Here is a 22,608-nt window from a genome sequence, read left to right as displayed (position 1 = left end):
CTTCCTTCCTTCAATTCCCTTTTTTTTCTCTCCTTGTTCTTTTCTTTCTTATTCCCTTTTACCTCCTCCTTTTCCTAGTCCCCAGACTTTCTTTTGTTTCCCCCTTTCTTCCCAGAGTTTCCCTTGGAGAATAAATAGAAATAGCTATGTTCAGAATACTTGGCAACGTGATGGACCTAATGCCGACCTTCAACATCCCTCAAGGACGGACATCATGCCCATCACTTCATCCTTCTTCTCATTCTTCATGAAGCTCAAGCCATATGCTGACCTTCTTTTTGCCCTGTAATATTGTCTTTCTGACTTCCTCTGAGAGTGTGTCCTCTGGAGCACGTTCATTCCCTAGACTGAGGTTTGTCTTTGGGGAACAAATCCTCTAGGAGTATGACTAGTGGAGCTTGTGAGCAGAAAGGCCTCTGTCCTATGTCACTTTCTGCATTGGAAGCGACTGGTTTCACTCTTCCTTACAGCTTCTGTCACTCCCAAACAGTCCTACAAGTCACCACTGTGGCCACACCCCATGCCTCTCACCCGTGGGGGCTGGAATGGAGATCAGCCTGCCATGCCCCATCCTGGAAGACTCTGCAAGACAAACATTTTGGCTGTGGTTTGGTTTTAGTCTAACTAGAAAAGTAGAATAGGTCCTCTGTTAATAAGCTACTGGAGAGCCCAACCAACAGCAAGTACTTAGTTGGAAACCAGAGGGGTTATGGTGTTTTCAGAGACATATATTATGAATCTAGGCCATTATCAGTCAGTTTATGGGCCCAGCACGCTTCCGCTGCACCACTCTGTTAGGCTATTATTAGTCGGTTTTAAGTGAGGCTCTTTGGTACCTTGAATGTTCTTGGCAGGGGAGGGGCAAGAATCAAGGATTCAAGAAGACAGAAAAATGTATTATGGGTCACTAATCTATATACTTTTCTGCATGTTTTTTTTTCTCTGCTTGTTGCATGCACTTACCCATTAATTTTGTCAATAATGGAAAAGAAACAAAGCATTATACTTGTGGTCCCTGTTTAAAATGATTACTTTGAGAATAGTATGTTTTCCAGCACCCTTCTCTAAGCATCTTATTATCAACAGACATTACTTGCTGGGCTCAGCTAATCATTCTTTTCCCCAAATCTCCAAATGAAATCATTCACCTCCCTGATGCTGTAATTGCAGCTGACTCAGCTAATTTGATGCATGCTCCCGACTTGTTTAGATACTACATAGTTAATTATGATAAATATTTGAAACCAAAGTCAAATCAAAGGATCTGTGGGCATGTCTTTTCATTGTCAAGGCCAGTTCTGGGATGCGCATTTAATTCCAGAGATATGGCTATGCCTCTGGAGCGGCTCTGTATCTTTGGACTTGTTCTGGATCTCAGCAATAGGAGGGGTTGTAGCGATGATTGGTGCTTTCACTTATTTTGTAAGCAGTTGGGAAGGAGGGAAGAGGTCCAAGTCAAACCTTTCATCTATGGTCTGGCAGCTTGAGATTTTCAAATAGAAAAGTGAGCTGGAGAAGCCGCAAAGGTAAGAAGTGCCCTTTGTGCGGGGCACGGGGCATCTGGCTTGGACAGGAAGGAGTGGTCACTGCTGTGCTGCCGCATAACTAAGGAAGCCACGGGCCTGCTCTGTCACTCCTTCACCATTTGCCACAGGCCTCTCTTCGTTTTCCTCCTCATCCTGTTTCCTTCTCACCACTTTCTCTCACTTCAGGGAGGTTCAGAGAAAAGGCTTCAATTCTTCACAAGATTGCCAAGAAGAAATGCCAGGTGGATGAGAACGAGAGGCAGAATGGGGCTGCCAATCACGTGGGTGAGTCCAGGGAGACTTTGTCCAATGCCTGTCCTGGAGTGCGTGTGTGGAGGGGAGCAGAGGGTAGGACCCAGTGTAGGCACCCCTGACTCAGTGCAGACACAGAGCGCCGCAGCTGAGAACTTTCCTGAGTGGCAGGAAGAGTCTACTTCCCCTGGTAGGGACAAGCCATGAGCAGACACTGTGTGTCACCTACCCTAATGGAACTCCAAGAAGAATAAAATGATTCCACAAGGAACCTGAAATAAAACCAGCTGCTAAACTAGACACCTCCCTTGAAGACTAGGAAATCATTTTACTTTAGGGATTGCACGTAAAGAGGACACACACACACACACACACACAATTTACTGTTTAACAAAAGGTAAGAAAGTACCTCTTCTGAAATTCTTGCCTGGCAACCGTGTTTTATAACTATGACATTGCATATGACACATCCACTGAATTACTGGATGGTTCACTTGGTGACTCCTAAACTGAGTGACAGGGTCCCTACCAGATGACACAAGCCTCCCCTTTCTCATGAATTCAGCAATACTAGCCCAGGTCTTTTCTGGCTGACTTTTTCTGAGCTCTTATGTGACTAGTTTGGGACATTCAAGCATCTTATTTTAACTTGAAACATGATTTCACTCCTCTCTGTAACTATAATATAGCTCTATAATTCTAAATTCAAACTAAATTTAACCAAATCTGGATCTATGCTATAAATAATGCTACTGCCCAAGATATTAAAATTATCTGCTGACTAAATTTGAATGCAAAATACATGCCGCTCCTTAGAAGAGTTTCTGCCTCTCCTGTTATCCTGACTTTCGGCTCAGGAAAATCTTTGGCCAAGAAAAAGTCAAGATTCTATTGGGTAAGAAAAAAAAAAGAAAAAAATGGAGGGACATACACTAAAATATATGAATAATAGCTACTTCTTCAGGTTGGGATTATGAATTATATTTTTTTTCTATGCTTCTGTGAATTTGGACTAATTTTTTAGAATGAACATATCTTGCTTTTACATTATAAAATTTCAAAGCCACACCACAAAAGTCTGATTTATAGGCTGAGTTTTGCTTGTAATATTTAAGTTCAGTTACACGTGCTTTTTTTTCTGCACCACTTCACTTGCTGATTTTTGTGGAATTCTTGTGGAATGAGGCAGGTTGGAGTCCAGGACTTAGATGCCTGAGTTCTATCCTACTTCTTCCCTGATGACTGGCTAACCTTAGTCTTGGATTTAACCCTTCCAGAGGAAGTAGGACACATAACTCCCAGGATGTTTCCCATGCAGACTGAGTCTCTAAACAACTTTGTAACTAAAAAACAGTGTATGTCCAAGACCCATGTTTTTCAAATTGAGTCCAAGATTTATTGCCACATGTTCTTTGGTGATGAAACCTTACCGTCATGTGAAAACACGTCACAAGCAAAAGCAAGCAGATTTGGTTAGATATTCTGCTTGGGAGGTTGTTTTCTTATCTGTCCATGTCTTTTCTTGTCCATCTTAACTCCATTTTATTACCCAGTATTCTGTTTTGCTACGGCCAAGTTTGGCCATTGCAGGCTGATCCTAAACTTGTATTACTTCAGCCAACAAACACCCAACACAGAGGTTTTATATTCTCCCATACTTAGTACTTTTTAATTTAAATAACTGAAGCATGCTAGGATAAAGCAGCATAGCCACATACCACAGGATATCATATATATATCACTGCCACTTCTAAAGACATGGAAAGATAAAATAAGGCTTTCCATATATAAATATTGTATGCCTCTCTATTGCACAACTAAATGTGTAAATAAATATCTCTTTATAATTTTCAAATTTTAACTATTTCAAATCCAACAATTCTTGTGTAACTCTCAAATATTACTTTGAGTGATTTTTACCAGTGAGAGAAATTTTTAATTCTTCTGAAGTTCCTAAAAAAAAAAAAAGCCAACCTATTTTGATACCCTGTGGGCAGCCTGACACCGCTCCTGTCTGATACTGAGGAGCATTTCAGTCCTCCTGGAGACCCTAAGACTGAACCACACAGCTTCGTATCTCCTGAGGTCCAAGACTTTCTCTGGCACAGCCAGAAGGTCTAGAAAACGTTTCATTCCCCTCCCACTGCAGTCACGGCAGACCTCAGTGGTGCCTGAACACTGTCACCCGGAGCCATTAAAGAAAGCAGGAGGGCTGGGATGCTAAACAGCACGGCAGAGAATGGTACAAACCTTTGCCATTGGTGCAACCCAGCCTATCGCCCCTCAGAGACCACGTCTTCTCCCTTGACCCAGTATTTTAGGATTTTTTTCCCAGCATGGCTCTTACCCCTATCAACTCCATTTGCTTTATTTGTGTGTGTTCAAATTATGTCACAGAAAAAATCGAGCTCCCAAACAGCACCAGCACAGAAGTTGAAATGACACCATCCAGCGATGCTTCAGAACCTGTACAAAACGGAAATCTCTCCCACAGCATCGAAGCTGCGGAAGCCCAGGTAGGGTAATTTTATTGCTTTTCAGGACTGCTGGTTTGGGGGGATTTTTTATCCTAGGAAAGCAGCCCGGAGCCTACATTCTCCTTGGGACCCACCATTTGGTGGTGCAGCCAATGGATAGCTGTTTGACCTAAAAGTTATAATACTTAACATTTACATGTACTGTGTGCCACAGATTTGGTGTGAGACACTTTATAAATCAATATGTTATCACCTTTAAACCTCACAGATGAAGCTATAGTCATTTAGCATCTCCATTTTATATTTGGGAGAACTAAATCTCAGCAAGATGAGGTTGTTAATCAGGATTACCTGACTTGTAGGTCGCGGAGCTGAGATCTGCTCTGAGGACTGTTTGAATATAGCACCTCTACTGTTTCCACCACACAACTCTGCCTCTATAAAGGCAGAGTTGCTTGAAAAAGTAGGCAGAACAAAAAAAATGGGTCATAAATACTTGTTAGATTTCTGAATCTCGTCCTGATCAAGTGAATCAATTTCTAAGGCACAGAGTCCCAAACTTGCATTTTAATCAGTCACCTTGGGTCAGTGTTTTTCAAACTTTAATATGCTTATTAATTTCCTAGGAGATCATATTAAAATTCATATTTGTCATGTCTGGGGTGGGGCCCAGTGTCACAGTTCTGATGAGCTCCCAGGCGATTCTGATGTTGTGAGCTCAAGGACCACACTTTGAGTTGCACTACCCAAACGTTTCAGACCCACTTCTGTAGGCAGAATTTTCCCAATGAGCTGAGAAGTTGTACAGTGCCCTCAAGGAGAAGCCAGACTACAGTGAATCTAGCCCAGCACTAGCTTCTCTCCTTTATATCAGAATGCACTCTGTAGCAGAAGGAGTCGGCGTTTCCTAGGGAAAAAAATGCTAATGATTGCTGGTTGCCCTTACTTCTTGCAGGAATCCGTGAAGAGCGTTTCTTCACATAAAATAAAAAATAAAGATGTTGAGCACTTTTCATATATTTTGGTTGTTAACCTCTTAAAACATACAGCTTGCAAATATTTTCTTCCATTTAATAGGTTGCCTTTTCTTTTTGTTGATTGTTTCCTTTGCTATGCTTTTCACAATGTATACTTATATCAAATCACCATGTTGTACATCTTACATATATAGGATTTTATTTGTCAGTTACACCTCAATAAAGTTGGAAAAATAAATAACTAAAGGAAAGGATAAAAAAAATGGCAGTTGTTTCTGCCCTTGTATCCTCTGCCTTCTGGGCTCTTGCCTCCTGCCCAGAACCCTGTGGTCCCTTCGCATTAGCTCAAGGGTGAGCTGGCAGAGTGGCTTCTGTCCACATGGATAAGCAGCATGTGGCAGCAGGAGGCAGGGCTCCAAGGTTGCCCTTGGGGATGGCACAGTCTGGTTGCCCTTGGGGATGGCGCAGTCTGGTTGCCCTTGGGGATGGCACAGTCACAGGTGTGTGGAGGGCAGCCTGGTTGCTGTGCCTCTCCATTTGGCTGGCAGAGCGACATCTGTGCCCCCTACAAGGGAGCACCTTGCTACATGGGAGGGAGAGAGTCCCAGCTGATCCCTCTCTGAGCAAAGCTGTGACCCCCAATTCTCACACAGGGGGACAGACAGATGTGTACCCCAACCTGATATGCTGAGAGCTCAAGGACAAACAGACCTTTGAGGAGCCGTCCCGCCTGCTGGCTGCAAAGCAGCCTGGTAGTAAATTCTAGATCCACCAGGGACAAGTGGTCTAACCTCACTTTAGTTTCCTCATCTGCAAAGTACAGATGATAATACTACCTGCCTGATTAGGGTTATTAGGAGAGTTATATAAGATAATGTAAATTATATTATATGTTCATACTTACTATATAAACACCATGAAAGATGTCCCTGAACTAAAGGAGCTCAGTGTAGGGAAAATGAAAATTATATATATATAAAGTGCTGGGGGTGGTCAGGGAAATAATAAGGAAATAAGTGAACATTTGTGGTAGGTAAATTATTATGGCCCAGTGTTTGTACAAAGAACTCCAGGAGAAAAGTAAAAAGGCTTCTTAGAAGAGGTAGCATTTGAGCTGGGTACTGCTGGGTAGTAGAAGTTTATCTCTCAGAGAAAGAGGAGATGACCAAGATGACAATATGTGCAAAGGTATAAAAACTTAAGAGGGAAATTCATGTTTAGTGATTGGTGAGAAGGCCCACGGAACTGGAAACTGAAATACAGGGTGGAGAGTGAGGAGGACCCACCAGGAAAGGTTATTTGGGTTGAAATTCTTCAACTGTTCAATCAGAAAATTTTTAATGTTCATCTGATACGTGTCAGAGAATGTGCTAGGCACGGAGATGCTCATGCTGTCGCAGAGCAGGGGGACTGCAGTGACAAGCCAAGATATAATTACAGGTGGCCATAAGGGCCATGGAGAAAAGAAAGCATGATAATGCAAGGGAGGACATGTGAAGAGTTCCCTTTAGGTCAGGAGAGGAGAGAAGGCTACACTAAGAACCTGGTGTTTGAACTGAGGCTGAACTTCAAGGAGCCAGTCAAGGGAACAGCACCCACTGAGGCAGAAATGAGCTTAGCCAGTTTGAGTCAGTGTGTCTGGAGAGTACTAGCAGAGGGAGTGAGGATGGTGGCAACAAGGTTAGGCAGGAGGGCAAAGAAGAACTGGCCCGCCTCGCAGACTCTGATAAGGAAGTTAACTTCCTTCTAGGGCAACAGCAAACTATTGGAGGCTCCCAGATGTGATCTGCTCTTGCAAACAATCCCTGGGGCTAAGTTGTAGGATTGGATTTGGGAGCAAGGGGTTGGATAACAAGAGTAGAGCAAAGAGGTCACTGCCGGACTTGAGCTGATGGTGGCACAGACCAGCACAGTGATGTGTGGTAAGATGTGGCTTGGGAAGGGCACTGTAGGCACCACCAAGCAGTCTGAACTCCCCCCATTGGGAGAGGGGAACAGCAGCAATAGCAGATTTGTATGATAGGAAGCTAGCTCTTTCAGCATGGTCCAGAAGAGGCCAGGGTGGAAGAAGGTTGGATACAGGGTGGTAAAAAGAGCCTATTGGTTCAAAGGTCAGCAAACTATGGTCCACAGTCAGATCTAGCCTGCAGTCTGTTTCTGTACAGCCCATGAGACGAGAATGATTTTACATCTTTGAAGGTTTGGTTTTCTTTAAGCAGCAGCATATATGACAGAGACCATATGGATCACAAAGTCTAAAATATTTACGACCTGGCCCTTTACAAGAAAGTTTGCCCATCCCTAGTTTAGACTATCTGCATTCTTAAAAACAAAACAAAACAAAATGAGGATTTTTGTTTTGTTTTGTTTTTCTTTTTCCAAGTGAGAGGAAGAGAGATAGAGAGACAGACTCCTGCATGTGCCCTGACCAGGATCCTCCCAGCAACCCCTCGTCTGGGGCCAATGGTCTGTCCATCTGGGGCCATGCTTGCAACTTAGTGCCTGAAGCAGAGGCTCCATGGAGCCATCCTCAGTGCCATAGGGCCAATGCGCTCAAATCAATCAAGCGATGGCTGCAGGAGAGGAAGAGAGAGAAAAGGGGGAGGGGAAGAGATGGAGAAGCACATGGTCACTTCTCCTATGTACCCTGACGGGGAATCAAACCCAGGACATCCATACACCAGGCTGACGCTCTACAACTGAGCCAACTGGCCAGGCGAGGATGCTTTTCCTGTACACATATGGAATTATCTTCAATATATGCTGTTAAGTGAAAAAGACAATATGCCAAATGACGTCCAGTATACTATATTCGTGTGGGAGGGGAAAAAGGAGGGAAATAACATAAGCATTTGCTGGGAATGCTACTGAAGAAACTGGTCAGGCTGATTACCTACAGAGCAGAGGCCTGGGTGATAAGACACTGGTGTGGGAGGGAGGCTTTTCAGTATGCAGCCTTCTGTAGCTTTTGAATTTTGAACCAGTTAACTATATTAGTTATTTTTAAAAATACAACAACATAAACAATAGTGGGCTAAATTAAGACAGAAGCAATCTGCTTTAGTGATTTAAGAGTGGAGACTCTAGAGACAGACCACATAAATTCAAATTCCAGCTCTGCTGCTTACCAGCTGTGTGACTTTGGACAAGTTACTTAGCCTCTCTATTCTCTACTGTTCTTCTCTGTGAAACAGGGATAATAACAGTACCTACTTCATATCACTGTAGTGAGAGTAAAATGCTCTTAATAACTCTTGGCACACAGTAAGTGTTGCATAGGTGTTTGCTATTATTAGAAGCACTTAGTAAAACATTTTTAAAATAGCTATTAAGGCCCAGATGACAATGGCTGTGGCATGGATGGCAGTGGCTGGATTTAGATCTGTTTCTGAAGCCAAATGAGAAGATTTGATAATAAATTGGTCATAGAGAGTGAGTAAGAAAAGGAGGTTGTAGATATTGCTGAGGTTTCTGAGCTGGGAAGATTGAGTGACAGGGTACATTAGGGCGATGACTCCAGAGTTAGAAAAAGGATATGAAGTCGGAATGCTCAGGCCACCTAAAGCATAGTTTCACAATAATAGTTCGATGTGGTTCTATTGTGTTAGTTTTGTTTCTTTTCCAGTTGTGTTCTTGTCAAACTACATGAACAATGAGATGTGCATCCTGACTTCATTAATGGGCGTGGTGAGCCCCATGCACCACATGCTCATCGCTGGCATTCTCCTGTGAGTCTGGTGTTGTGTAGTTAACCTGGTGTTTTAAAACCTTACGTATTTACAAGTGAACTAATTTTACATCAACACCTCATCTCTGAGAGCTTTCTTCAGTACAGACTTTACACTGGCAATAAAGAGCATTTTATTTATTTTTTGAGAAAGAAAGAAACATACAGGATAGGAGAGAGATAAGAAGCATCAACTCGTAGTTGCAGTACCTTATTTGTTCACTTATTGCTTCTTTTTTTGTGACAGAGACAGAGAGAGAGACAGATAGGAACAGACAGGAAGGAAGAGAGATAAGAAGCATCAATTCTTTGTTGTAGCTCCTTAGTCTTCTTAATTGTTCATTAATTGCTTTCTCATATGTGCCTTGACCAGGGAACTACCACAGAGCAAGTGACCCCTTACTCAATCCAGTGACCTTGGGCTCAAGCCAGCAACCATGGGGTCATGTCTATGATCCCAAGCTCAAGCCAGTGACCCCGTGCTCAAGCTGGATGAGCCCATGCTCAATCCAGTGACCTCAGGGTTTCGAACCTTGGTCCTCCGTGTTCCACTCTGGTGCTCTATCCACTGCGCCATCTCCCAGTCAGGTCATTGATTGCTTCTCATATATGCCTTGACCAGGGTAGTGACCCCTTGCTCAAACCAGTGACCTTTAAGCTCAAGCCTGTGACCATGGGATCATGTAGATGATACCTTGCTCAAGCCAGTGACCCCACACTCAAGCTGTCGAGCCTGTGCTCAAGCTGGTGAGCCCACACTCAAGCCAGCGACCTCAGGGTTTTAAACCTGGGACCTCAGCTCTATCCACTTCTCTACCACTGGTCAGGCCAAGAAATTCCTTTTAAAATATTCTCTCAGAGAGGCAGCCTCTTTGCAGGAGGTTTTTGCTTCATCTGTATATTCGGTGGAGCCAAGAAAATAATTTGACTTCTTAAACGGCTTAGTGCTAATTATCTTCTCCCAATGACTGCTGACAGTGTTGTTGATTCTAACATAGAGGGAGCTGATCTGAGCTGCTTCTGAGAATTTACCAACCTTCCAAATTTTCAGTCTTGGGAATTTATCCAGGTTTGAAAGGCAATTCAAAGAAATATTCTCTCCCACTCAGAACCCAGCATTTTCTTACATTTCAATTCTACCAATGGAGACAAGAACCAGGTGATTGCACATGCTGGTTTGCTCCATGGAGCTGCCGCCTGCGGCATCACAGTTCTTCATCCGGGTCATGGTCCTCGGCACCACCCCATCAAACCCTGTGAAGACACACTCACAGCGAGAGGGTTGAACCGTGAATGTCTTGCAAATCTTGTAGATTCTGAAATCTGAAAATCCAACTTGTTTTTAATTGTGTCCTACATTTTCGTGCATTGTGAGATGGCCTTTTATATGTTGTGGCTTTTACTTCCTTTCATCCCTAAAATTTCTTTCTGACCTTAGGGAGATCAGAACTGTCCTGGCTTTGGTTAAGAGTTGACCAGATGCACCAGAGGGCAAACAGATTTATATAATAAAAGCACACTCTGGCCCTGGCCGGTTGGCTCAGCAGTAGCGTCGGCTTGGCGTGCGGGGGACCCGGGTTCGATTCCCGGCCAGGGCACACAGGAGAAGCGCCCATTTGCTTCTCCACCCCCCCTCCTTCCTCTCTGTCTCTCTCTTCCCCTCCCGCAGCCAAGGCTCCATTGGAGCAAAGATGGCCCAAGCGCTGGGGATGGCTCCTTGGCCTCTGCCCCAGGCGCTAGAGTGGCTCTGGTCACGGCAGAGCGATGCCCCGGAGGGGCAGAGCATCGCCCCTGGTGGGCGTGCCGGGTGGATCCCGGTAGGGCGCATGCGGGAGTCTGTCTGACTGTCTCTCCCCGTTTCCAGCTTCAGAAAAATACAAAAAAAAAAAAAAGCACACTCTGAGGAAAAAAAGAAATATGTGTTTGTGTGTGTGTATACAAACATACATGATAGATAGGTAGATAGATAGATGATAGAAAGAGATGTGAAAAATGCAGGCTTTTTTTTATTTCCTCATTTTACAATTTAAATATTACCGTACCATGTTAAGTGCTTCCTATCTCCTTGTAAGAATTCATCCCTGACTTTTTCTCCTCAGCGCAGCATTAGTCTTTATGTAAACTCAGGAGAATTTTTAAGATCTGCTTTCATGCCCTAGCTAGTTAGCTCAGTCAGTAGAGAGCATCATGCCGAAACGACAAGGTTGTGGGTACAATGTTCAGTCAGGGAACACACGGGAAGCAACCAAGGGATGCACTACAGAGTGGAATGAATGAATGCTTCCCTTCTCCTCCCCTCTCTCTCCTTTCCTCTCCCTGTCTCTCTAAAAATCAATAAAAATTAAGCCCCAACCATATAGCTCGGTTGGTTGGAGCATCATCCCAGAGCATGAAGATTGCTGGTTCAATACATGCAGGAGCAGCTCGATGTTCCTGTCTCTTTCTCTCCATGCCTCTTAAAAAAAAAATCTGCTTTCATAAAGCCTCATGGTGCTAATAGAAATGTGTGCATGTATGTAACTAAGTAAAGGATGAGTAGGGAAAGATAATGGAAGTGATTGTGATTTTAGATTTGTCTTAAAAAAAAAGATTCAGAAAGAACTCTCTCTTCTATTAAATTTAGATTTCTGAGGGTAGTAAAAAAGCATTCTTGCCTGACCAGGTGGTGGCGCAGTGGATAGAGCTTTGGACTGGGATGCAGAAGACCCAGGTTCGAAACCCTGAGGTCACCAGCTTGAGTGTGGGATCACCAGCTTGAGCACAGGATTGCTGGCTTGAGCATGGGATCATAGACATGACCCCATTGTTGCTGTCTTGAACCCAAAGGTTGCTGGCTCAAAGCCCAAGGTCTCTGGCTTGAACCCAAGGTCACTGGCTTGAGCAGGGGGTCACTCACTCTGCTGTAGCCCCCTGGTCAAGGCACATATGAGAAAGCAATCAGTGAACAACTAAGGTGCCACAATGAAGAATTGATGCCTCTCATCTCTCTCCTTTCCTGTCTGTCTGTCCCTATCTGTCCCTGTCCCTGTCTCTCTCTGTCTCTGTCACAAAAAAAAAAGCATCCTTCTCAAGGACAGTGGTTTGTTTTAGATTATTGTTTAAAGTTACAGCTATGATTTTAGAGCTCCTTAGAGAGACTTCATAATCAATGTCAGTCAAAAATGTTAGCCCTGATAGGGATTTCCAAGCTTATCTAAGCAGATGGTACCTAGAATCCATATGATTCTTTCTTTCTAAAATATTACCCTTTACTAGGAAATGTTTATGTTCCTACCAGCGGTGAGGTTTAACAGAAAGTTTGCTAACCTCAACCCCTCCTATTATTTGAAGAACAAGTATCTGTTCTAAATGATTAAGGTGTAATAACGAAGTCTACCATTTTGAAAGTTTAGAAACAGCCAAGGACCACATATCTCCCTATTAATGAGATTATTCAATCTCTTGAAACATCAGTGAAACATAATAAGAGAATCCTGGTACTCAATAAATAGAGTCTCTGGTGGGAAGTGGGGCTGAGTCTCCATGTCTGGCTTGTCCAGGGCCAGAGGCAGTATCCAGAGAGAGAGTCCAAGGCCTAATGGTGAAAGAAAAGAAGACCCAAAGAGTCTTTGTTTCACTTAATTTTTCAAGGCCTAAGCCCTAGTAGATGCATGATTGCCTTAGGAAAAAAACTCATTAGTATCAGAGAAAACCCTATACAAACTATAAAACAAACAGAAACAGAAATTAATGTCTTACCTACCAAACATTAGCAGATAGGTTCCAATTCTAGAGGGGATAACATATTTTTCTTTCAATTTATACTTTCAATATATACTTTTTAAGGGAAGTTAAGGTTTAGTTCCTATATCTGACAACCCAAACAGAATTTACCAACTGCTTAAGATGTATTTAAAGGCCTTGTGAACACTTTTTAAAATGAAATTTAGATCTGACTCCTGATTTTCTGCCTAAATTTGAATATTGATGAAGAATTATGTATTCACGAAGAATATTACTGTCTGAAAGTTTGGAAAATATCTATTAAGCATTCATATAAGATATATTAAAGGCTGACTAACTATTAATAAAAAGTAAAAAACTCCATTACCATCCTGAAAAAAAAGAATATTAATATTACTGTTCCGATAAGTAATTCTAATCCAATTGATAATAAAATGATGAGAATGATTTTTGAATTATTTTTTATAGTTCTCCAGTTGCTTTTATGTTGGCTGATCTTTCGTGATTTGTATCAGCAGGATTTACAAAGCCCATGAAAACTATGAGAAAACCAATTTGCAATAGCAACTAAGAAAGAAATCTATCTTGTCTGTAGGTTGCACCTTAGAATTATTTGGGTAAAATGCAAAGTGAAGGAAAGCAATTGCATTTCACCAGACTCTCCAAATGCCATCTTACATGATAATAAATGGTTTCTTGACTTCTGGGAAAACTGAAGTCCAGACAGCTTCATCAGTCACAGCAAAATATTTTGAGACCTTGATTTCAATTCAAAGTCATATAGAAGCACATTAAATTTGTTCAGATTGCCAATGCTTAGTGAAACGTTATCATTTTGTGTTTAATATGCTAAATTCTTTATGTTAGATTTTTTCCTACCTATATGTAAAACAAACCATATGATAATAATGTAAGAGAACAAATTATTTCCTGCCACTAGGCAAGCAGAGATTTATCACTTTTTAAAAATTCTGTTTGCTATTAAATGTTAGCTCTGTTGGTTTAGCTTGTCCACACAGAAGGCAAGACAAATGTCTCAAATGGTGCTCTCTTCCAAAAAGAGATGCTTTTTGACTTATCTCTGAGGAAAAGATGAGTGACAAAAACAGAAGATAAGAACAGAGTGGAGAGAATGAAGGGTTATTAGAAAAAATTACAAATGCGAAGAATTAAGAAACTAAGAGAACAAAATAAAGAGATTTTTCTAAGACTCAAAGTACGAGTGAGGGAGAAAGGCATTTTAAAAATAAATTACAGCAAGTGAACTCAATAATTTATTTCAAAGTCAAAAATCTATTCAAGAATGAAATTTTTAAAAAAAAGATAGAGATGGTATTTTGGGCAGCCCAAGCAGATGAACACGCCAACCACGTGGGTAATTATTTGTTTATCTTATTTTCTTTGTACTAAAGAACTGGTGTGTTTTAAGCTTCCAAAGTGGAAAGCACTCTGGAATGTTCCTTGGGAAGCACCTTCCACTTGCCAAAGAGCTGTTGATTTCAGAGCCTTTTGCTCAATTAAAGTGTGACTGTGCATTTTGAGTGATTTTACCTTTGAGAGTTCCAACTCTACTATTGTCTTTAGCTCTGCACAGAACACAGACTCAAGGTGTCACAATATTTTGAGTCTCGCCATCTGTTTGGAAGTCTTATTTCTGATAGAAAGTCTACTTAAAACCTACCTCCTGAAATAAAATAGCATTATCTCCTTAGGGCTGTGACATTTTCCCTTCAAGTTATTTATTCATCTTACCTAAGAGGAAAATAAATGAGATTGTTGGCATCACTGCAGTCAGTGAATGCTCAGTAAATGTTAGATGAATGACTATATGGAAGAACAAAATTATTACTTTCTACTTCCACATGATATAACTGAATTATAGAATTGTATTGCTAGGAGTATCATAATTCACCTAGTCAAACTACTTTCTCATGGATATCTGTGAAGAAATTATTTCCCTGAATATTGATTAAAAATAATAATAATAACCAACACTTATTGAGTGTTTATCATGTGTCAAACACTGTTCTAAGTGCTTTTTATGGATTGTCTCAGTTAATATTGTAACAGAAATAACGTTGTAAAAGAACATTCTGGAGCAGAAGTGGGTGTTTGTCTATAAATCACTTCTCCAACAATCTCCTCATTAGCTAAGGCATTGTCAAGGTTTCTTCTCTCCCTGGGAGCCTCCTACACACGGACTATATAGGCACACACACCTTTTCACCAGTTCCCAAGGAAACCTAATTGGAAAAGTAAAACATGCCACTTCTGTCAAAGACAGTATTTTTAATGCTTCAATAATGAAAGAACAGAGGTAGGAGGAGAAGCAGAGAGTCCCTGTGTAAAGACAATGCTGTTTTGTTGTGCATATTCTTCGCTGGGGTTCTGTTGGCTTTTGAGCACTGAACGCTGGAGTCTGGAAATAACCCACCTCCTGTTTTGGTCCTTGCTAAAGTTAGCCTCAGGAAAGTTTATTGCTACAAAGGGCATAATCCATCTTCTACAATGCCCCCCTGAGATTCATTGTAGATGTAGCCAGTGCAGGATTACCCATGGTTATGGGAATCAGGGGGACATCAAGCAATGAAACACACATAAAATCTCAAGGCGTCATTTTGGCCATTGTTATACTTGGTTGTCACTTCCTTCTAGATCAAGCTTAGGCTAAATTTCTGCACTTTTTCTTGGACAGAGACGCTAAACACCAAGTCTTTCTTCTTTCTCTGTATTTGAAGTCTTGACATTCATTGATATCTTATCAGCACTCACGCTGCATTTTTTAAATTTGTACCTGGCTCCTTGGAGATATCAGCCCAGGGGAAAGAGGAGGGCATCACAATACCCACTCCTATCCCCACAACCCTAAATCTGCTTTTTGTTTCCTCTTCAAAGCTGCCCTGGATGTTATATGAAAAACACCATAGACTGCATAGTTTATAAGCATCAGAGATTTCTTTCTCACAGTTCTGGAGACTGAGTGGTCCAAGATCAAGTTCCAGGTGACAGCCTGTTCCTTGGGCCATAGATGACAGTGTTTTCACTGTGTTCTCAGGTGGCAGAAGGGCAAACTTAGAATCTAATGTTTCTTTTTAAGATTTTGTTTATTCATTTTAGAGAGAGGGAAGAGAGAAAGGGAGGGGGAGCAGAAAGCATCAACTCTCATAGGTACCTTGACCAGGCAAGCCCAGGGTTTTGAACCGGCAACCTCAGTATTCCAGGTCAATGCTTTATTCACTGTTCCACCACAGGTTAGGCAGAATCTGATGTTTCTGATCAGCTTTTCCAAGTAATGTGGACCATCCAAACCACCAGAATTAATCTAGGCTCAAGAAAAATCAAGAGAATTCTGTCTATTAAATGCTCAGTGTTTGTTATAGCTAGCATTCTTGGTTTAATAGGTCAAATTTATTATAAACTAAAGCTGGGAAGCCTGGTGTGATTGGGCATAAAGCACAGCTATACTTACATTTTAGAACTGAGGAATGGAGGTGTCATAGAATGGGGAAAAGCCTTGGGCTGGAAATGAAGGGCCCAACCTCACCATGGGAAATTCCCCAGCACACCATGACATCTCAGGGTCCTCATCTGTCAAATGGAGGGTGGGCTCAATGAGTCGGGGCTCTTCAGCTCTGAAATGCTGGTGCTTCTTCTCTTGGAGTCTAAAGCTCGTATTCCAAATGATTGCAGAGGTCTATGGTTGCAGCTTGCCTTTCCTGATCTATTGGTATCTATATAATTAATTGAATGATAAGTTCTTGGGCAGGGGAATAATCCTACATTATAGAAGTCTGGGGGACAAGGAAGTTCTGCCTCACAATAGCGTGCTTTTAAGGACTATTGGAGCCTAAAAGGCAATGAGATACACCAGGACCAGGTGCCTACAGATCACTTGTAACATATGTTCTTTGACTATTCCAGCATTTCCGTTGATTTGTTTAAGGTCACACAGTTAGTTAGTTAGTCAGAGGTGAGATTAATGGCAGAAGAAAAGAGAATTAACATTTATTGATCCCCTGGTCTCTACCAGGTACTGTGCATCCTACAACTTCCTGAGTTACTACCCCCAGTCTGTAGATGAATGCCTCCCCTATAGTCTAGACTTGTGTTTTTCAACTGCTGGTCTGTGGACCAGTCTGCCAAAAATTTTGTGCTGGTCCGTGAAAGAGTTAACTTCTGTGGTGTATACGGATTATAGACCCAACCGTCTTAGTCAAATTCACTTATTCCTAGGGTGATTTCTGCCTTAGCAGTCCCTGAAATAATTCCTCTATTTTCACAGGTCCCCAAGTGTAAAAAGGTTGAAAACCACTGATCTAGACAGTTCATGTGTTTTATTAGTGCCTTTAAAAAAAAACTTTGTTGAGTATGACATTTTTAATAATTCCCAACCTCACTTCTTAGGCTCTCAAATGTTTTGAAGGTGCTCTGTTCCCACTCTTAGCTCTCTGGCCTTGGTGGTGATCCCCAACATGCACACTACTCAGGCAGCTTTGCTGCCTTTGGTCATTCATGGGGGGCATCTTTGTGGCCAAACAACATGGATACATAAAATGATGTTTTTGTACAGATATAAATTATAGAAATATCAGCAACAAATATGTTAAGGACCATTTTCTTTAAGTAGAAATAAAAATCACATAAAATCTTCACCTTCATCTAACTTGATCCTACCCCATCGTTTTAGAGTAAATGAATTATATTTTTACTTGGCTATTTAAGTGCTGGAATTTTATTTTTTTCAGCATCATGCCAAACTTGGAGCAGCTCCCCAATGATAGAGGGGGCACTTCTAAGTGCTGAAGTGTATGGTCCCTCTGTGCAGGGGTAGAGCAATGAGAACTTGACTTCCAGCCTGAATCAAACCCCAACTGAACTAAGAGCTAGGCAGGTCCAGGCTATCCTCTGAGATTGCTTCTCATTGACTGAGATGAGACGTTATTACCCATCAATAAAACTGAAGTTGAAGGTGGCCTATTTTGAGATGCCTCTGGGTTTTCATTTTAATTCTCTGGTAGAAAAGATTGCATTAAGGTAGGCTCACCTTCAAACTGCAGTCTTGCACAGTGCCCTTCACAGACAAGAATAAGAAATTGAGTTGCTTCCAAAAAATATTTTTCTGGCTGTAGAGGTAACCTCTGGACTGGTGAGTCTGGCTCAGACCCCTTCACTGGAAACCCAGTGTTTATCCTGGGGTAGACCATCCATACCAAGTATAGGCAGAGACAGTGGAAGATGCAAATACCAAAAAGCTGAACAGAGTCTCATGATAGCAGGCTGAACAGAGAGAAGCTGCTGCTGCTCCCACTCACTAGATAAAAAGGATCAAAATAAGTTGATTGCTTCAGAGACCTCCCTGTAGATGCTGACTGACCCCTAGAACTGTTCTCTTCTCTCTCTTGATGTTTTTTTTGTTTTTTACAGAGACAGAGGGACAGATAGGGGCAGAAGGACAGGAAGGGAGAGAGATGAGAAGTATCAATTCTTCATTTCAGCACTTTAGTTGTTCATTGATTGCTTTCTCATATGTGCCTTGACCAGGGGACTACAGCAGAGCCAGTGACCCCTTGCTAAAGCCAGTGACCTTTGGACTGAAGCCAGTCACTATAGGGTCATATCTATGATCCCATGCTCAAGCCAGCAACCCTGTGCTCAAGCTGGTGACCTCAGGGTTTTGAACCTGGGTCCTCTGCATTCCAGTCTGATGCTCTATCCACTGCGCCACCACCTAGTCAGGCTGTCTCTTGATGTTCTGTGGTCAGACCTCCAGATACCAACCTTCAGTATCAATAAGTGAATCCTAGAAGGTGGTTATCCATTTGTCACAAGTTTTCACAAAATAACATCTCCTCCTGCCCCACTATCTTTGCTAAAGTTATTCCTCAAATTGCATCACAGCCCTGAGGAGCTTCCATTTCAGGTCTTCCCCACCTAGTTTCACAAAGCTATGATGCTGCTTGCAAAAATGCATCTGATGAGGAAGGATAAAATGAATCGTTTTGAGAGAATTCAGCAAAGGATGGACAGGAAAGGAAAAGAGTAAAGCTGGACTGAGGCAAGCACAGACATCAGTGCTGGAATTGCTGGATGGGGGACCAATTTGACTGTGGAATCCCCAGTGTAAAACAAAGGAAAAAATAGTGTCACTTACCTGATTCACAGTATTTCTAAGATTTTTTTCAGAGTTTCTCAAAAGAAGCATGACTTTTTTCTAGTGCTGATACATGACAGATATTTCTCCCTTGACTCCTCATAAAGAGGACACTGAATCCATTTGGATGAAATTCCATTGTGAGCAAGCAAAAGCCCAAAATAACTGAGGCTTCAGTAAACAGGATTTCAGTATAAGCACTAGAGGCAGCCCAGGGCTAGAATGGCTTGCTGGGTGTCAGGGGCTCAGATCCTCTTATAGTGTTTCTTACTTCATGGTTCAAGATGGCTGTTCAGACTCAGACTAAAATGTCCCCACTCCAGCCAGCAAGAATTGGGAAGAAGTGATGAAGGAGACACCTCCACCCTTTACAGATACATCCTGGATGTTGCAGAAGATACTTGTGATTATGTCCCAATTGGCCAGAGCCTAATCACACGGCCACATCTAGTTGTAATAGAGGCTGAAATTAGAGTCTATATTCTAGGCATGCCTAAAAGTGGGCTTCCTATCACAAAAGCAGATAGGCAGTATGTTAATTTGCTAGGGCTGCTGTAAGAAAATAACTCAGACTAGGGTGCTTAAATAACAGAAACTTATTTCCTCACCACTCTGGAGGCTGGAAGTCCAGGATCAAGTTTCTGGCGGGGCTGTTGTCCTCTGAGGCCTCTCTTCTTGCTGTGTCCTCACCTGGCCTGCCCTCTAGCATGTAAATCCTTGATGTATTTCTGTGTGTCCTAATCTCTTCTTATAAGGACACCAGTCATTGCCTTAGGACCCACCCTAACAGCTTTGTTTTAACTTAATCACCTCTTTAAAAGGGCCCTGCCTCCAAATAGTCACATTCTGAGCGGCTGGGGAGTAGGGCTTCAATGTGTGAATTTGGAGAAGACACAGTTCAGTCCATACCAGGAAGAACAGATATTGAAGAACAATCAGAAGCTCTTGCCACATAGTCTGCCAGCATCCCTGTACCTGGGTAAGTGTTTTGGCGCTATTTGTTGTCTCTCCTTTTAAATCCAAGTCTCCTCAGAACCATGAGTCCTAAAACACAGCACACTGCTTTGCAGCTGAAAGCACTCTGTGCACACCTGCCTCTGCTGGTGGCTACCGCCCAGGGAACCACAGCAGGGGCAGACTGGCGCCAAGACTCCTGATTCTCCCACACATTCTCTCCACCCGCTGCACCGGCTCCTTTAGGGTCTGGCAGCCGGCAGGCTGCTTCGTGGGAACTTCGAGTCATGTGTTTCATTCTCAGATTTTCCTTATCAGAGATTGCAAATCCATAACGCAGTTATTGCTGGCCCTGGTTTGGCACAATTCTAGGCCTCCTCACAGAGGTCCCAAGAGGTATCAAACTATTTTAAACCCCTATATGAAAAGTCAATTGAATTTTTTGCTAGGTTACTTTGCATTGTTTTGTTTTCTACAAACACCACAGAAATTTTAGGAGATAAGGATGGGTTGTTGCCAGGTCAAAGCCAGGATGCCACAACTCCAGGAAAATCTGGGAACTCAGTACCCTAACTTTCCCAGGCTCTTCCGAGAGCTAACACTAACAAACATACCAGCAACCCCAGTTTGGGCAAACGGGCCCCAGACTTGGAGTGGTATTTTCCCCCATTTTTCTAACCATTTTGCAAGCTGTCACACATTGAACCAAAGTGAGATTGCACTCAGAAAGAATACAAAGAGAATTTCCCTTAAAATGTACTGACAGCCTTGCTCCCAGGACACCTCTCTAATCCACCCCAGGTTCTGGGCTCTTGTACTTCTCTGTAGCAGGACTGGTCCCCCAAGAGGCTTTGAAGTCCCCATGAAGAGCACTATTTGTACAGCCTATGACACAGTCTCCTTGTCTATTTCTGCCCTAGCAACAGCCACCTCAAATAAAGATTTGGAAGCTGTACAATATAGCTAATTGTTTGCATTGGATAGTAGTGTGTTTAGAGCTTATGCATCTAAACAGACAATTATTTGCTGCTATTTGCCAGTGGCATTGCCTGCCTGGTGATGTTGGCAGATGGAGAAAGGAGCTAATCCGTAGGTTATAAGCAGAAAGGTTATTGATGAAATGTCACCATCTGTTGGTGTCATTAAAATGATATGAGTCATAAAAAGTTGCTTCTGTGGGGGGTTTTTTGTTTTGTTTTGTTTTGGGGGGTTTTTTGTCACAAAAAGGTTAGCTTAGAGTTTAAAAGTAGCTAGATTGCAGATGGTAGTGGGAGACTGGACTGTCTTGTCAACCCTGGAAGGGGGAGGAGCCTTGATGAGGGGGAGGAGCCTTGATGAACTCATCAGATCAACTTGATGAGTCTTCAGGGAATTGTTGGAATCCTCTGACTGAATAAAACCACCTCTCTCGTATGAGGCAGGGTACCTATTTGCAATGATGCAATGCTTCAACTCTCTCGTAGTCTTTTCCATTTCCGAGGCATCTGTCAGGTGGGGAAGGGAAAGTCACTTATTTGGGTTAAACAAAAAAGAGCATATCTGGGAAGGAACAGTTAAAATGCACCTGTCTCCCAAAACAGTACAGTAATTACCAGAGGGAAAGGGGCTGGGGGAAGGTAGCAGAGGGTAAAGGGGGGATCTGTGGGATGAAGGGAGAGTTGACTTGGGGTGGTAAACACACAGTACAATACTGTATACAGATGATGTACTATAGAACTGTACACCTGAAACCTATATAATTTTATTAACCAGTGTCACCCCAATGAATTCAATAGAGAATTAAATTTAACTTTTTAAAAAAAATGTTTATAAAGCACCTGTATCTTTAATCTTTATTGACCTCATTGCACAGTGATTATTCATGTAGCCCCCTGACACCTTGGGAGGCTGGTGATCTCAATAGGGAATGATTTTCTCTATATCTGCTGTCTCTCCTGGGAGGAGACGGTGGCTCAGAGGGAAGCAGGGACAGCATGCCCATGCTTCCATCATGGATAGGAGCCCTCAGACTGCAGTGAATGGGGCAGTGGATGGACCACATCAAATTGCATAGCAAAGGAGCCAGCTTTTGGTTTTGTTGATTTTATTTTCTGGTTTCAATGTCACTGATTTCTGCTCTAATATTTTAAATCTTTTCTTCTGCTTACTTCAGATTTAATTAGATCTTCTTTTTCTAGTTACCTAAAGTAGAAATATAGATTATTGATTTTAGATATTTATTTTCTTTTGTGACAGAGACAGAGAGAGGGACAGACAGGGACAGACATACCAGAAAGGAGAGAGATAAGAAACATCAGTTCTTTGTTGCAGCATCTTAGTTGTTTGTTGATTGCTTTCTCATATGTGCTTTGACTGGGGGCTACAGCAGAGTGAATGACCCCTTGCTCAAGCCGGTGACCTTGGGCTTCAAGCCAACAACTTTTGGGCTCAAGCCAGCGACCCCACACTCAAGCAGGATGAGCCCATGCTTAAGCCGGCAACCTTGGGGTTTCGAACCTGGGTCCTCTGCATGCCAGTCTGAAACTCTATCCACTTCACCACCACCTGGTCAGGATAGATCTTTCCTTTTTTCCAAAATATTGCATAGGAAAGGGATGAAGAGTGTGAGGAGTATATTTAATGAGGATCCAGACAACCAAAATAAACTGCGCCATCTTCCTAATTCTGCTTTATTACCTAATCCTCTTCATTCCCTCCTATTTGCTGATTATAAACTATTTTACCCACTGCCAAGGACATATACCCAAAGAGAAAGAACCTGTTATTACCAACCTTGCCTATTATGACTTAAGATTCCTTTTTAATTATTGTTATTATTTTT

At 42.2% G+C, this 22,608-nt stretch overlaps 1 protein-coding gene across 2 annotated transcripts in view; it reads left to right on the top strand.

Moving 5' to 3' along the window:
* Positions 1-22,608, top strand: part of SLC24A2 (solute carrier family 24 member 2) — a 269,177-nt gene that overhangs the window by 219,520 nt on the left and 27,049 nt on the right. For both annotated transcript variants that reach the window (XM_066368254.1, XM_066368253.1), the window contains 2 exons: positions 1,713-1,811; positions 4,176-4,294. In XM_066368254.1, the coding sequence (XP_066224351.1) occupies positions 1,713-1,811; positions 4,176-4,294 (218 nt within the window). The remainder of the gene's footprint in view (positions 1-1,712; positions 1,812-4,175; positions 4,295-22,608) is intronic.

The sequence above is a fragment of the Saccopteryx leptura genome, chromosome 2, assembly GCF_036850995.1.
Source record: "Saccopteryx leptura isolate mSacLep1 chromosome 2, mSacLep1_pri_phased_curated, whole genome shotgun sequence".
Classification (NCBI taxonomy): Eukaryota; Metazoa; Chordata; class Mammalia; order Chiroptera; family Emballonuridae; genus Saccopteryx; species Saccopteryx leptura.
Note: the sequence above shows the minus strand (reverse complement) of the source record. Positions and strands in the feature narration are given on the sequence as shown.